General features: G+C 40.6%; 1 protein-coding gene across 1 annotated transcript; it reads right to left on the bottom strand.

Moving 5' to 3' along the window:
- Positions 1-365: 365 nt before the first annotated feature.
- On the bottom strand, positions 366-11,891 carry LOC132455073 (myosin heavy chain, fast skeletal muscle-like). The gene is made up of 41 exons (XM_060048781.1): positions 11,769-11,891; positions 10,820-10,858; positions 10,515-10,733; positions 10,273-10,416; positions 10,026-10,182; positions 9,906-9,933; positions 9,650-9,761; positions 9,107-9,199; positions 8,961-9,024; positions 8,745-8,843; positions 8,503-8,606; positions 8,097-8,235; positions 7,856-7,974; positions 7,620-7,769; positions 7,363-7,533; positions 6,970-7,270; positions 6,756-6,826; positions 6,536-6,623; positions 6,313-6,430; positions 6,070-6,193; positions 5,841-5,977; positions 5,496-5,751; positions 5,161-5,403; positions 4,900-5,076; positions 4,660-4,805; positions 4,480-4,570; positions 4,002-4,391; positions 3,775-3,901; positions 3,482-3,600; positions 3,174-3,370; positions 2,905-3,088; positions 2,646-2,811; positions 2,420-2,544; positions 2,018-2,326; positions 1,725-1,928; positions 1,501-1,626; positions 1,250-1,420; positions 1,062-1,166; positions 878-973; positions 663-794; positions 366-485 (listed from the first exon to the last, which is right to left on the bottom strand). The coding sequence occupies exons 3-41, from the start codon at positions 10,719-10,721 to the stop codon at positions 465-467; spliced, it is 5,811 nt and encodes a 1,936-aa protein (XP_059904764.1). The 5' UTR covers positions 10,722-10,733; positions 10,820-10,858; positions 11,769-11,891; the 3' UTR covers positions 366-464.
- Between the last annotated feature and the right edge of the window lie 3,814 nt (positions 11,892-15,705).

Here is a 15,705-nt window from a genome sequence, read left to right as displayed (position 1 = left end):
TTTTTTTGTGCCAGTGTGAATCAGAAAGACAAAAGTAAGGTTATTGAGTTTCAGGAATTGTTTTGGGGTTGTTTGTTCGCCAGTATGAATTGTTACTTCAACTCTTAAATGTACAGTAAACCTTTTGCATGGCACAACTTTGACTCATTAAACAACTGATGAATATACATATCATATTTCAGTGATCATTTTCTGTTATAATATATTTCATAGTGCCCATTCCAAAATTGTGCTTATCTGTACAATTTTGTTTTCATATTCATTATTATCGACAGTTTAAAGTTAAAAAGTTGGTGAAATGGTGGTGAATGGCCAATTGTAAGTCAAAATAATGAAGTAATTAGTGAAACGGCCCACAAAAAAGATGCTTTGTAATAATATTTTATTGCAGCTCATAATTTACTATAAACAAGAAGTCATATTTTATGACATGCATTTATAAATGTACAATGAAGCATTACATCTTATTCAGCTGCCTCCTTTCCCTGGGGAAGGTAAAAAAAAAGATAATGATTAAACCAACCAACATTTTTGTTTGCATTTAATTTCTTTCTGAGTCAATGGGCTTATAGTGTGTTTGAGATGCCTTGTACACCTGGACAAGTTGCAAAGTGGTAAATCTCCCAGCTTTTGAACAGACCATTATACAGTGATGATCTTACCTTGCCACCATCACGGCTCTTAGACCTCAGCTTATTGACCTGAGTCTCAGCGATGTCAGCACGTTCCTCAGCCTCCTCCAGCTCATTTTGAACCTTCCTGCACTTGGACAGGTAAGAGTTGGCCTGCTCCTCCTGTAGGAACATTCATGTTTTGTTTAAATAAGAAGTACAAAATTGATGCAACAACCTGATTTTGTTACATTGTTTCTACTTACCGCTTCCTCAGCCTGCCTCTTGTAAGCCTTCACCTTCAGCTGCAGCTTATCAACAAGATCCTGGAGTCTGGCACCATTCTTCTTATCCTCTTCAGTCTAAAGTAATGAAAATGGTTCTGTCTCAGACTGTAGTCTTTTCTGATATTCTTTGATTTATATATTAATTTCAATGTAGCTGGCATACCTGGTAGGTGAGTTCCTTCACTCTCCTCTCATATTTGCGGACACCCTTAACAGCATCTACTCCACGTCTCTGTTCTCCCTCAACCTCTGTTTCCAGCTCACGCACCTTAAGAAATCAAATATATTTTCAATAAATATACTCTTATTATGCTGTAACTGTAAATACGTCCATGTGTGCCCGTATCTTACTCTGGACTCCAGTTTCTGGAGCTGCTTCTTGCCACCCTTCATGGCCAGGTTCTCAGCCTCATCCAGGCGGTGCTGCAGGTCTTTCACTGTGACTTCCAGGTTCTTCTTCATCCTCTCCAGGTGAGAGCTTGTATCCTGCTCCTTCTTTAGCTCCTCAGCCATCATGGCAGCCTAATATAAAATATAACATATTAATCAGAAGTTCAAGCAATGTCCAATTCAATGAAATAAGAAAATAATACAAAACCTACATCAGTGATGGCCTTCTTGGCCTTCTCTTCAGCATTCCTGGATTCCTGGACGGTGTCGTCCACCTCGCCCTGGACTTGGACCAGGTCAGTCTCCAGCTTCTTCTTTGTGTTCAGAAGACTTGTATTCTAAAATGAATGTCAGTGTTTATGACACGCATGTAATCTTGCTAAATATTTTAGGGAACTTGGGAGCATTTCTTGGAAGAATATGTTTGTTTGTTTACCTGAGAGTGCAAAAGTCCAACTCGCTCACTGGCATCAATCAGCTCTTGCTCAGCCACTTTGCGGCCTCTCTCTGTCTGTTCCAGAGCTGCCCTCAGCTCCTCAATTTCAGCCACCATTAGACCGTTCCTACGGTCCACCATGGCCGCCTGCTCCTTCAGGTCTTCACCTCCTCTGACAGCATCATCAAGATGCAATTGGGCATCCTAAAATGAAAATGAAAACACCATGGAAGATGTCACAACAGGAAACAAATGTCCAGATATTATGCCCTGTACAGTAGTTTAGTTCATACCTTCAGTTGTCCTTGAACATTCCTCAGCTGCTTCTGAGCCTCAGCAGCCTGGCGGTTGGCATGGCTCAGCTGGATCTCCATCTCATTCAGATCTCCCTCCATCTTCTTCTTGATTCTCAGGGCATCATTCCTGCTCCTGACCTCAGAGTCCAGCGTGCTCTGCATGGAGTCAGTGATCCTCAGGCTGTTCCTCTTGATCTGCTCCATCTCCTCATCCTTCTCAGCCAGCTTCCTGTCAACCTCACCCTTAATCTGGTTGAGCTCCAGCTGGACACGCAGAATCTTGGACTCTTCATGCTCCAGAGTACCCTAAATTATAAACCAATGTTGGCATATTCATTACATATTCTATTTCATAATAAATACAATTTCACTAGATTCTTTCTTTTTTTTTGTAGTCACCTCAGCTTCCTCTAGGGCTGTCTGGATCTCACTCTTCTCTGTCTCCACTTGCTTCTTGGATTTCTCCAGCTCATGGATGCTCTTTCCAGTCTCACCAATTTGTTCAGTCAGGTCAGAAATCTCCTCTGTTGAGAGGGTTAAATATTGTTGTTTGCATGAATTCCAATAAAGTTATATATGTAGTAATATAGGAATCATTGATGCCAAAATGATCAGTTTAACTCACGTTGGAGGTTCTTGTTCTCACGCTTCAGGGTCTCCAGCTGATCCAGAGCTTCTTCATAGGAGTTCTTCATCTTGAAAAGCTCCGTGCTGAGAGAACGAGCCTCTTTCTGAGTTCCTTCAAGCTCTGCCTGGCCCTCCTCATATTTCTGCTTCCAGTCAGCCAAAACCTGCACAATATTGTCAATAAAGCTGTTAATCACTTGAAGAATAATAAAAGGATAAAACAATTTAAACGGCCATCTCAATGAATGACAAAACACCTTGTCAAAGTTCCTCTGCTTCTTGTCAAGGTTGGCAGCCAGTCCGTTGGCCCTCTCCACATCAATCATGAGATCCTCCACCTCACCCTGGAGTCTCTGTTTGGTCTTCTCCAGAGAGGCACATTTTGAGTTCACTGCCTCAATCTGTTCCTCAGCCTCCTGAAGGCGCTGGGCAAGCTTTTTCCTGTTAAAGTATCACATGGTTTAATTTGTGGACATTCATCAAATAGAACGTGTACTTTAGATAAGATATTAAGTATTTGACTCACTTGGACTCCTCTAGCTCCTCAGTGCGCTGGATAGCATCAGTTTCATACTTTGTCCTCCACTGAGCCACCTCACCGTTGGCCTTGGACATTCCACGCTGCAGCTCAGCCTTGGCCTCCTGCTCCTCCTCAAACTGCTCCCTCAGAAGGTCACAGTCATGGCGAGCTGATTGCACACCATGAGCAAGAGCATTCTTGGCCTGCAAAAGGTGATTGTCTCAATAAATTCACACATCTAAATATACAGAAATGTAAAATCTGCAATGACATAATGAAATCATGAAATTAAATGAATAAAAATGATGGTTTACCTTGACTTCCTCCTCATTGAGCCTCTTCAGCTCCTCAATCTGCTGAGTAAAGGCCTGCTTGCCTCTGGTAAGCTGGGAGACGAGACCCTCTTTCTCCTCGAGCTGACGACCAAACTCACCTAGGTGATGACATAAATTGTTAGCTATATAATATAGCAATACCACATTTTCCCCCTAAATATATGAATAAGGTTGGGTTGCATTTATTGGTGGTTAGTGTTAAGGTTATTTATGGTTATCATTAGGGCTATTCTAATATGCAGGTTTTTCTTTAAGTAATTGTGAATACTTACCATTCTCTGTCAACAGCCTTGCTCTCTGAGCACTGATGTCATTGATCTGGCGACTGTTCTCATCACTCTTGGCCTTGATTTCACTCAGCTGGTCCTCCAGGGTACGGCACATCTTCTCCAGATTTCCCTGGTGATACAACGTTTTACTTGTTAGCACAAGTGGTTTCTTATACAGATTATATAGTATTAATTATAATATGGTATATTTAATTTGAAAGATAATTCACCTTGGCCTTTGCAACTGCTTCCATGTTGCTTGAGAGGTCGTCAATCTCCATCTTGTACTCGCTCTTCTCCTTCTCAAGCTTCTGCTTGACACGCTGGAGGTTATCAATCTGCTCTCCCAGCTCTGCTACACTGTCAGCCTGCTTCTTACGCAGAGCAGCAGCAGTGGCTTCATGCTGCAGGGTGGACTCCTCAAGGTCACGACGCAGCTTCTGGAACTCAGCCTCACGCTTCTTGTTCATCTCAATCTGAGCAGAAGTGGCTCCACCAGCCTCCTCAAGCCTCTCACTGATCTCTTCAAGTTCTCTGGAGAGATCAGCTCTCTGCTTCTCAACCTTGGCACGAGCAGCACGCTCAGCCTCAATTTCCTCCTCCAGCTCTTCAATACGGGCCTAATAAGTAAGGAACACATAATACTTTGTAAGAATGTACTAATATTTATGAAACATTCATGTGGGATTGTCATATATATTGTCTTACCTGAAGCTCCTTGATCTTCTTTTGAAGCTGAGCACCCAGGGACTGCTCATCCTCAATCTTGCTTAGAAGCTGACTGGTCTCAAAGTCTTTCCTGATGATGAAACAATACCACATAACTTATTAACATACTTCCTGTGAATCTTTCTAATCAAAAGCACGATTTTTGTTCAATCACATTACTTTTTGAGTTTCTCATCAGACTGCTGTTTGTCATTTTCCAGATCCATTATTGATTCCTGAGCCAATTTCAGGTCACCCTCAAGCTTTCGCTTGGCTCTCTCAAGGTCCATACGGAGTTTTTTCTCTTGTTCCAGAGAACCTTCAAGCTGCAATTAAAAATTATATTTTATTTGACTGCATTTCAAAAGAATAACCATGTTTTTTCTAATGTCAGAAAGGAGGGTTAGAAAGGAACCTCACATCATCCACTTGCTGTTCAAGCTTGGTCTTGGCCTTGGTCAGAGTGTTCACTTTGTCTTCCTCTGCCTGTAGGTCATCAAGAGTCTGCTGATGTGCCTCTTGGAGGGCTTTCTTCTCCTTTGATAGCTTAGCAACGCTCTCATCCTGAGAGGCCATCTCCTCTGTAAGGTTCTTCACCTAAACAAAACAAAATTATGTGTAATGCGTGGAACATGCTTATTTGTATTTTATTTAATCTCCTTTCAAAGAATCTTTGCAAACCTTGTTCTCAGTGGCATGTTTCTCCTTCTCCACTTTGGCCAAGGTAAGCTCCAGGTCATCAATGTCCTTCTTGAGCTCAGAGCATTCATCCTCCAGTTTCCTCTTCTTGGCAGTCAACTCAGCATTCATTTCCTCTTCATCCTCTAGTCTCTCGGTTGTCTCCTTGAGTTTAGCCTCCAGCTGGATCTTACTCTTGATGAGTCCCTCACACCTCTCTTCAGCATCATTCAGATTATCTCCTTCCTGTTTAAAATGTGTCATCATATCAGTCATATCAAATATCACATGTATCTCATTGTGTGTACATGTTGAGACGGATAAACATTTTTACTTACAGAGGCCACTTGCAGCGCAAGATCATTCTTCTCCTGCAGTAGAGAAACCATCTTTTCCTCAAGTTCCTTCTTCTTGGCCAGCGCAGTGGCCAGGTCTGTCTTCATCTTCTCATAGTTCTCCTTCATTGCAGAGAGCTCCTTCTCCGTTTCAGCACTCTTCAGAAGAGGCTTGATCTTGTAGTACACCTTCATCCATGGCCAGGTTTTGACATTCATGAATGAGCGGATGTTGTACTGAATAGTGTAAACAGCTTCCCTGTGGCGAAAAGGCAGTCCATTTTAATGCAACATTTTTGATTTGACAAAATAGCAAAACTTCTTATGTATCAATCTTTTGAAACATACCTTGTAGCTGTCATTTTCACATATTCCTTCCTCATGAGGTAACCCCGAGAGAGAGCCTGAATCATTCCGACCAAAGATGCCAGCTTCTCATCTCGCATCTCCTCAAGAGTACCCAGAAGACCAGCTTTGAAGAACACCTTAATGTAAGAAAGACATCTTGTCAGAGACTATCTTTCAGTATCAGGGAAGTATCCGGTAAATATTTAATTTTTGACAACAATAAACAGACCTTGGTGTGTCCAAATTTGTACTCGTCGTGAGGCACATCAATGGATCCAAGCAGCTTCTCAGAAGCCTTCTTGTTGTCAATGAACTGTCCATCAGGAATGACACTGGCATTCAGTACTTTGTATCTATAGGAGTGAGTATGTTAAGTGTTTAAAAGAAAGGTGTATATAAACAAGTTTTAAATATGTAGGCAAAGGAATTGTATTATCGTGACAATAGAATTGTTCTGTCAATTAGGTAATACCTCTGCTTGAAGTCAGCATAGATGATTCTGCTGGGAAAGCCCTTTCTGCAGATTCTGATGCCCTCCAGCACACCGTTACATCTCAGCTGGTGGATAACCAGGTGGTTCTCCATCATTCCTGTGAAGTGTTATAGATTTTTTACTTTTAAAATATGACATTCATTTTGCTATATCCTACTAAAACATCAACCTCGAATGTAGAGATTATTTGAAGAAATATTACCTGGTAGTTTAATTTCATTGGGAATGAGACAACGCACAAAGTGAGGATGGGTGCTCCTCAGGTTGGTCATCAGTTTGCCCAAGTTATCCTAAAGACACATCACAGAATAAAATATGAAATATATACAAATTAACTGATAAAGAACAAATTCAGAGAATACATATGAAATATGGCATCAAATTACATGTATTTCTACATGTAATTGCTTGTTTAACCTTACCCTGAATTGTGATGACACAGTCTGCATGGAGCCACCCTTCTTCTTGCCTCCCTTCTTTGCACCCCCGACCTCTGTTTTAGATTATTGTTAATTAGTAAAAATGTTCCCGTTTTTGTTTATAAAATAGAGGCAATAAATGGCTTCAAAATAAATGGGTATTACAATATAATGGGTCAACAGTTTTTAACTATGATGACATGGTATGAATATGTACCTTCCACTACAGCGGGGTACAGGACAGGCATCAGTTTGTTTGAGGACTTCTGGTACAGTCCAATAACAGAGTCATTCAGGGGATCCTTGTTCTTGTCCAGCCAGCCCGCGACGCTGTAGCCCACGGTACCAGCATAGTGCACCATGGCGAAGTCAGCTTCAACCTTGCCCTTCCCCGGCTTGGGCTTCTCAAATGCTTTGTTTTTGCCAAGATGCTGTTCATACAGCTTGTTCTTGAAGGAAGTGTCTGAGGCTTTGGGGAACATGCACTCTTCTTCAAGAATGGAGAAGATGCCCATTGGCTATGCAGAAAAACATATTAGGAAACATTACGATAAGATAGTTTTGAATCAGACTTAGAATTGTGATATTTAGTTATATAAGTCATGTTTACCTTCTCAATAAGCTCAATGCAGGCAGCCAAGTCCATACCGAAGTCAATGAACTCCCAGATAATGCCCTCCTTCTTGTACTCCTCTTGCTCCAGGACGAACATGGTGTGGTTGAAGAACTGTTGCAGTTTCTCATTGGTGAAGTTGATGCACAGCTGCTCCATACTGTTGTACTGATAGAGAACATTAGTTTAGAGAACGTTCACGTAGACACTGCTTTTAGCCAGGGAAATTGTTGTGATAAGAAATTGAATCTTACATCAAAGATCTCAAAACCAGCAATATCCAGCACCCCAATATAGGATGATCTTGATTGCTTGGTGTCCAGCATCTGGTTGATACGGATGACCATCCACAAGAACATCCTCTCATAGATAGACTTGCCCAGGGCACTCACTGAGTTGTATACCTAGAGCGTGGTGGAAGATTAGATATACATACAAATTACAACTATTGCAATTACTTTTTGAAAGGTATTCCTTGGTATTTCCATACCTGAGGTACTGTCTGTCCCTTAGTGACAAACTCATTTCCGACCTTCACTCTGGGGTAGCACAAACCCTTGAGCATGTCAGCAGAGTTGAGACCAAGCAGGTAGGAGATTTTGTCGGCCTCTGCATTTTTCATATGAAAGAAAGAATGATGACAAATTCGTACAGATAGTGAATACATTTAATGACAGCAAACCTGGACTTTGGAAATGTTCAGTGGTTGTTTTAAAACATTTTTAACTCACCCTCAGTGCCGTCAGGCTCAGCCTGCTCCTCACGCTGCTTCTGCTTGAACTTCAAGTTACCGTGGTGAAGCACAGCACCCGTGAACTTGTAGATGGCATTCTTCTCCTCACCATTGAAACCCAAAATATCAATAGCATCCTGTAGGAAAATAAAGTATATAATATGAAATTAAATTCAAAGAGTATTCAAAGAGTCTCTATTAACTCTACCTTGGTTTGTACTGTACAGAGATTTCCTGATTCTGCTGTACGCGGACAGAGCAGAGCGCACTGAGATCGGGCTGAAACCATTCTGAGTAGATTCCGCAGGCTGTAACACTGAGTTAAAGTCCTCATAGTTTTCTGGTCCCGGTTAGTCCTTGCAGATTAAAATACCTACCTAAGGTAGTTGTAAACATTGACTCACATCAGTAGCATCCAGCTCCTCTTTGTCATTAATGCTGGCCACAGTGATATGACCCTGACTGCACATGGGGAAGTCGTAGGGGTTGGTGGTGATGAGGCACATTTCTGCAGAAAATAGAAAATGGTCACTTTAATGATTCTAATTGTTATTTTTCTACTTCAGAATCCTGAATGATAAGTTAAAGGCAACCCTATATAACAATACATCTTACTGCAACATTTATTTCTCACTACTAATCTTACCAATAATCTCAGGTTTGTGGTTGGTCATCATCTGAAAGAAGATGTGATAGCCTCTCTCATCGGGAAGCTGGAATGTCACTCGGGATTTCTCCAGCAGATCTTCATGGTTTTAAAATATTATTATTATGTTTTGATTCACATTAAGAGATCAAAACCCATTATGAGACCCCCAATAATGAGAGTTAATTTGTTGTTATTTGGATACAAGATACTTACACGTCTCAATGTCAGCACTGGCCAGTTTACCAGTTGCACCGAAATGGATTCTGATGAATTTACCCTGTAGAAAAGCCTCATTTCAGTTTTTTTTCAAAGATCAAGTATGTCATTTAATTTGTTTGACATACTAAGTTTGTACTTACGAAACGAGATGAGTTGTCATTTCTCACAGTCTTGGCATTACCGTAGGCCTCCAGCAGGGGATTGGCTGCAATAATCTGGTCCTCCAGTGACCCCTATGATGAAGTTCCAGTATTGATCCTCAGTTCTCAGGTCATCCTACATCCTTTGTGTGTGTCATGTCTGTCATGTTTTTTTTTTAAATGTATATATGTATATATATTAGGGATGGGCGTGAGGAATCGATTACGCTTATTGCGCTTTGCTTTTACCGCCATCTCTTAACTTTTTGAATTCTGGCGTGCCTGCACACGGCACGGCACGCGCCACACAGGAATTTGATACATTTCATTTGCTTTGTGCCCACGGCATGCGTTAATGGCGCCGCACAGAAAATGTATACATTTGCTTCAGAAAACTTTGTGTGTGTTTATGCAAACTCGAGTTTGCCTGTCCACCAACCGAGTTCATTTGTAACGAGCAGTACTCGAGTAATCGATTCCTCACGCCCATCCCTAATATATATATATATATATATATATATATATTTTTTTTTTAAAGCATACCTGAATCTTTCCAGGGGCTTGGTCCTTCTTCTTGTCAGAAGCCACTGCGATGGTAGCAAAGTACTGGATGACACGTTTGGTGTTCACAGTCTTTCCAGCACCGGATTCTCCACTGGGTATGAAAATGAGGTAATTTAGAGTTTTTTTCCATTGTCTGATTCTTCATGAAATTTTTGTGAGGTCATATTTTACTTAATGTTGATGATTCAACGTAATGTTGAATCATCCAACTCAACACCATCAGGTTTAAACTTACGTGATCAAGACAGACTGATTCTGCCGATCTGCAAAAAAAAACATTCAAAGTATTACATTTATCCAAAAATGTTGACCATACATCATAACATTTATTTTTGCCCGACTTTCTTGTACATACCAGTGAGCATGTTCTGGATGGCATTGTCAGAGACAGAGAAGATATGGGGTGGTGCCTCCATACGCTTCTTGCCTCTGTAGGCATTGACAACCTCCTGATCGTACACTGGGAGCCACTTGTACGGGTTTACAGTGGCACAGAACAGCCCAGAGTAGGTCTGAAGGAAATCGTTCAGACATGATCATTAATATGATCTGGGATATCATTGGATATTATTTTACTTCATTTAGTTGGTAAAATATCTTACGTAGATCATCCATGCTGCATAACGCTCTTTGAGGTTATACAACACAGAGGCTTCATTGAGATGGGTCATCATGGCCATGTCCTCAATTTTGTCGTACTTGGGAGGGTTCATGGGTGTGACATCATCATCCTTGACTGTTCTCTCCTAAAAAAAAAGGCACCCCATCTTTTGTTTCGTTTCATTTTTTACCTTTAAACGTTTCAAACTATTTTCTGCATAGCAATAAATCACAAGCAGCATACCTCTTCCGTAGCCAACACTTTCACTGTGGTTTTGCCAGCCTCCTTCTTAATGATGGTACACTTGACGTACAGCTCCTTAGCATCAGCCACATATGCAGCACTCTTGGCATCAAAGGGCGTGCTCTGGGCCTCAAGCCTCTCCTTTTCTGGCTTACGGAGGTAAATCGCAGCCTTGCCATATATGGCCATCTCCGCGTCCGTACTCATGGTGGCCGCTTACTGTGAAAATAAAATGTTTTGATGTATCTCATATGCTCAAATGGTTTTTATACAGATCGGTATGGCTTTGGTCAAATAACTCTTACCTTGTTCTTCTTACCAATGAGAAATCTTCAAGTGTCAGCCTTTAAATCGAAAGACATGTTATTTGCACAATTTCATATGACAGAGGAAATTTGTAGCATCATCAGAAGGTGCAGTGTATTGTAAATGCTGGTTCGTATTTCTTAAATTACAATCACACTGCATGACATGCATTGGTCATTCAATGCATGTGGTCAATTGGTTTTATTTGTTTAAAGGTCCAGTGTGTAGGATTTAGTGGCAACTCTTCGAACGGAAATGGACTATAACATTCATGAGTATGTTTAAATAACTGTATAATCCCATTGAAATAAGAATAATTTTATCGAAAGCAACCTATAGTCACATGCCGTAGTGCAAGGAAACATTTGCTTGTAGCGCAGACTGCTATGGAGATAAATGATCAATACATAAAACCGATAGCTATAATTATGTGTCTATGAATGCAGTTTACCACTTTGGATCCAATAAGAAAAAAATTTAAAACCTGCTACCTATAACATATCCCACAACATGTACATTGTCCATGGTGACCATGAAAAAAGTTACCCGACTCTGATCGGGTAATCTGATTCGTAGAATGAAAATGTGATCCTGGTGCTCGTACATTTAAAGCCCTTTTCCGGGATAGGAGACGGTATAGTCCCATTCAGCTCAATGATTTGTTATTATTTATTGCTGTGATAAAAGACGTGACGACCAATCACATTCAATATAAAAGGACCTTTACTTGTACGCCATGCCATATAGCTTTACATTTACAGACTAAATAAACAAATACAATTAATGGATCTATCAAACAACCTCATCTATTGAGTTTTTGCTCAATTGGTGATAAGATACTTTTTTCATAATTATAATAATCTCTAAATTACACAAAAATATTAAGTGAATGTCAAACAGAGCATTCAAGTTTTAATGCATGAGAGTTTTATCTACATTCTGACTTACCACTAGCTGTTACTTCCTCAACTGCCCTGAGAGCTGTTCATCCCTCTGGGTCCTCTTATATACTAGCCCGCAGGGTAAGCCAACACTCAATATGGGCATGAGGGGTAAACCCTCTTATAGCTTTGGTTTATATTTCACATGGGGTTTATTACCGACGTACTTACTATTTACATGTGTACATGAGTATGAATTCTAATGCATTGCTTATTCTGTCTTAAATTATAGCACACAGCACAGCACAGTTTTATGTGTACAGATTTTTTACCTTTGAGGATAAAGCAAATCCAGAATGTCACTGATAGTTTTCGACAAATTAATATTTAACAATCTTTAATTCACATTACACTTTGAGCTCAAAATGTATGAATAATACAATAATGTAAACAAATGCATAGTTTTAGAACTTAAGAACTTAAGGCATGCCTAGTGCTTACTACCAACCAGACTATTTATGAAACACAATATTAACATGGGTGTAGTGCTGCATATATATTTCATTTTCGAATGCTCATCACTTTGTGTTACAGTCTTGTCGATAGACTAGACTGGCAATTAACTAACTGTGGTTATGTTTAGTTATGCAAGTTTCATAAAATTATGTAACTGGTATTTATGTGTAAACCTTAGGAAGTGATTGACCTAGTGGCAGAATGTAAGAAACAGGATTCTGCATGTCATAAAGAGCTTTGTGTGGCTTTTTAACATGGAGTAACTGCTTGTACTTTCCAAACATGTGTTGACAGGAGGCCCACCACTATCATTAGCCTCCAAAGAAGGCCTGCTTTTCCTGTGGCACTTAAATAGCATTCTCTAATCCCTATGATATACTCTTTACTATTGTGAAAATGTATATGTAGAACAAACAAAAACAAATAAATTAACAATTACCTTTGCACAATGTAAAAAACACCTTTTTAGTTCAATGATAATTTGAAGAAGGCTAGCCCATTCAAAGGTGTCTTTCTTAACAGGAACATCTGTTTCACGTGCCACAGTTAAATACAATGCCAACAGCCATTGTATTTAACTGGGATAATCTGATGTGCATTCTCTTTCTACTAAAGAACTCAAAGCAGACGTAACACACCAGACGAGCCACTGTGCGCTGTGTCGCACCGCGTCAAATGAGTCCGACTCAGACCAAGAGCTGATCCTAAAGAGACTCAATTCATATTCCTTTTTTAACCAATTAAACCGTCTCAGAAATTAAATGGAAAAAAAGGATGTAGCACAGTGGCGCTGGAAGGGGTATGGTGGCACAGTGCAACTTTAGGCTAAATGGTTTGGGGAGAACCCTGATATAAATGTTGCACGGTTGAGCCTAATTGATAGTCAATATATTTCCTTAGTTTCTCCATGTCATAGAAAGCAGAGCACAACGCCCCTGATATGATAGACAGGCTCAGACAGGGAGAGAGTAGATAACTTTATTAAAACAGACAGTATAAACAATATGAATTATTAAGTGTGAAGTGTAAATTATAAATTGGCTACGTACCATTACTTACACAGTATATTATAGTGTATAAATGCAAATTTAAATGCATACATATATATATATATATATATATATATATATATATATATATATATATACTTTGTCCTAAAACTATTTCTGTATTTAGCTGTGGATTAAAATTAATTATTTCAGAATACCTATTTCAGTGTTAGCTGATTGATAATGAAGGCATAATTATCTTTCATACATTTTGACCTCTGTTTCAGCCAACGACGGTAGTAATGAATATATAAGTATGCAGCAACCATCCTTATTTCAAAGGATGGTAACAAGATTAATCACTTAGGAACAGTATTTTGTAGCTTGAATTGGTTAGTCCATCTTTATTCAAATAAGATAATTTGAAATTCGAAATAAATGACAAACTGAAAAAAACAAACATTGACATATATATTGTTTATGACATTGATGTATGTTAATATGTTCTATGGCAAAATATCCATCTTATTCAAATTTATATTGTGTTATACCTCCTGTAGACCAGGAGATGTAGGACCAGAGCTTGCAGGATCATAAGGGATCACCATCACATTACATTTGTGACGACCCAGTTGGGTCTTTGACCCCGCCCCTGCTGTGTATGCCTGTGTTTCTCTCCCTCCTGATTAGGAGATTGTCGGCAGGTGTGGGATGGACCGGTGGCAGTATAAAGAGCCTGCCCAGACAGCAGACGAGGCTTCTCCCTCCTCCCAGCATTGGTCTTCCTTTGTATTCACATGGACTGATATTTACATTACCTTTTTGGTTACTTACATTTATACTGACTTGCACCACACTTCTTATTGTTATGTTTATCATATAATAAATTACTTATTATTGTGAAAATAGCGTGGTCTCCCCGGTTCATGTTGCATGCATGGAGCCAGCATGTCACATATGGGGGCTCGTCCGAGATCTGTTTCTGGAAGTGGGTAAGGTAAAGGAAATTTTCCTCCTTGTTTTGGATTGGCAATTTTTGTCAAATTGGCTTTTTGTTTGTACTGACGGGTAGGAATTGCCTGGGCAGTGGCATTAAATGGAATTGGGGGAGACCCGCGCTAAATTAGTTGAGTTGGTTAGATGATAAATTGAGATTTTGGATTAATTGGTTATTTGGTTGATATGGATTGCTTTGTTTGATTTGCTGGGGAGGAGTAGAGCCAATTAGGAGGCTAGGTGTAGCTTCAATTGGGTGCAGGTGTGGCGGTTACCATGGAAGGCTGGTAGATTAGATCTGCTGGAGCAACTGATTGTCCTCGCGTTAGGAGTAGAGCGCTTACCGCTGTTTATTGTTTTGCCTTTGTTGTTTTTGGTTTGTTATTTTTGGTGTGTCGGACGCGCTGGGGTTGCTTGTAACCAAATTGCTATGGGCACACCGAAGACTAGCTTAGAAGTAGGTAGGGCTGTGTTCTACAGTTAGATGCGGGGCTGCTCCGGTCTGGTGGGAAATTTGTTACACCTGTGTTCAATTGGTTGGCTTTTCGGTGCGCTGAACCTGGAGGGCAGCGCCTCGGACAAGCGGCTCCGCTTCTACAGGGCCATGACCCAGTACACCAACAACCTGGTGGAGTGTCTCCAGGAGAAGGTGGTGGAGATCAACTTGTTGGAGCTGGAGCTGCACACTCTCCTGGCAGACCAGATGGAGTCACTGTTGGCAGACCGGAGGAAGAGTGTCTGAGAGCGGGCCGCTCACCTGCAGCAGCCCTACAATATTCAGATTCGCCACATACGGGGCGTGGACAACTTTATGGCAGATGCTTTGTCCCGCGCTCCGGAGTTGAGGGAGTAGGTGGTTGGTTTCATACATATAGGCATGGGGTTATTTCTCTCCTTCCCTGTCCCTCTTAAAGTGCTTTTCCGGGCCCGGTTTTGCTGTGGGACAGGAGTCTTGGGGGGAGATAACTGGTGGTAGTTGGGTTTTGATGTTTTGGATTGATTGGTTGTTTTAATTTTGATCGATTATTTTATGTGGTTGTTTCTTTGGAACAGAATCCCATTTAGGTGGGCTTCTGTTTTAAGGGGGGGGATGTGACGACCCAGTTGGGTCTTTGACCCCGCCCCTGCTGTGTATGCCTGTGTTCTCTCCCTCCTGATTAGGAGATTGTCAGCAGGTGTGGGATGGACCGGTGGCAGTATAAAGAGCCTGCCCAGACAGCAGACGAGGCTTCTCCCTCCTCCCAGCATTGGTTTTCCTTTGTCTTCCTTTGTATTCACATGGACTGATATTTACATTACCTTTTTGGTTACTTGCATTTATACTGACTTGCACCACACTTCTTATTGTTATGTTTATCATATAATAAATTAATTATTGTGAAAATAGCGTGGTCTCCCCGGTTCATGTTGCATGCATGGAGCCAGCATGTCACACATTTCACTACACATTACATTTCACTACATACACTGTATTTGACAAATACAACTTTGTGAATCTTCAGC

The sequence above is a fragment of the Gadus macrocephalus genome, chromosome 4 (assembly GCF_031168955.1).
Source record: "Gadus macrocephalus chromosome 4, ASM3116895v1".
NCBI lineage: Eukaryota > Metazoa > Chordata > Actinopteri > Gadiformes > Gadidae > Gadus > Gadus macrocephalus.
This window is presented reverse-complemented; position numbering and strand designations above follow the sequence as displayed.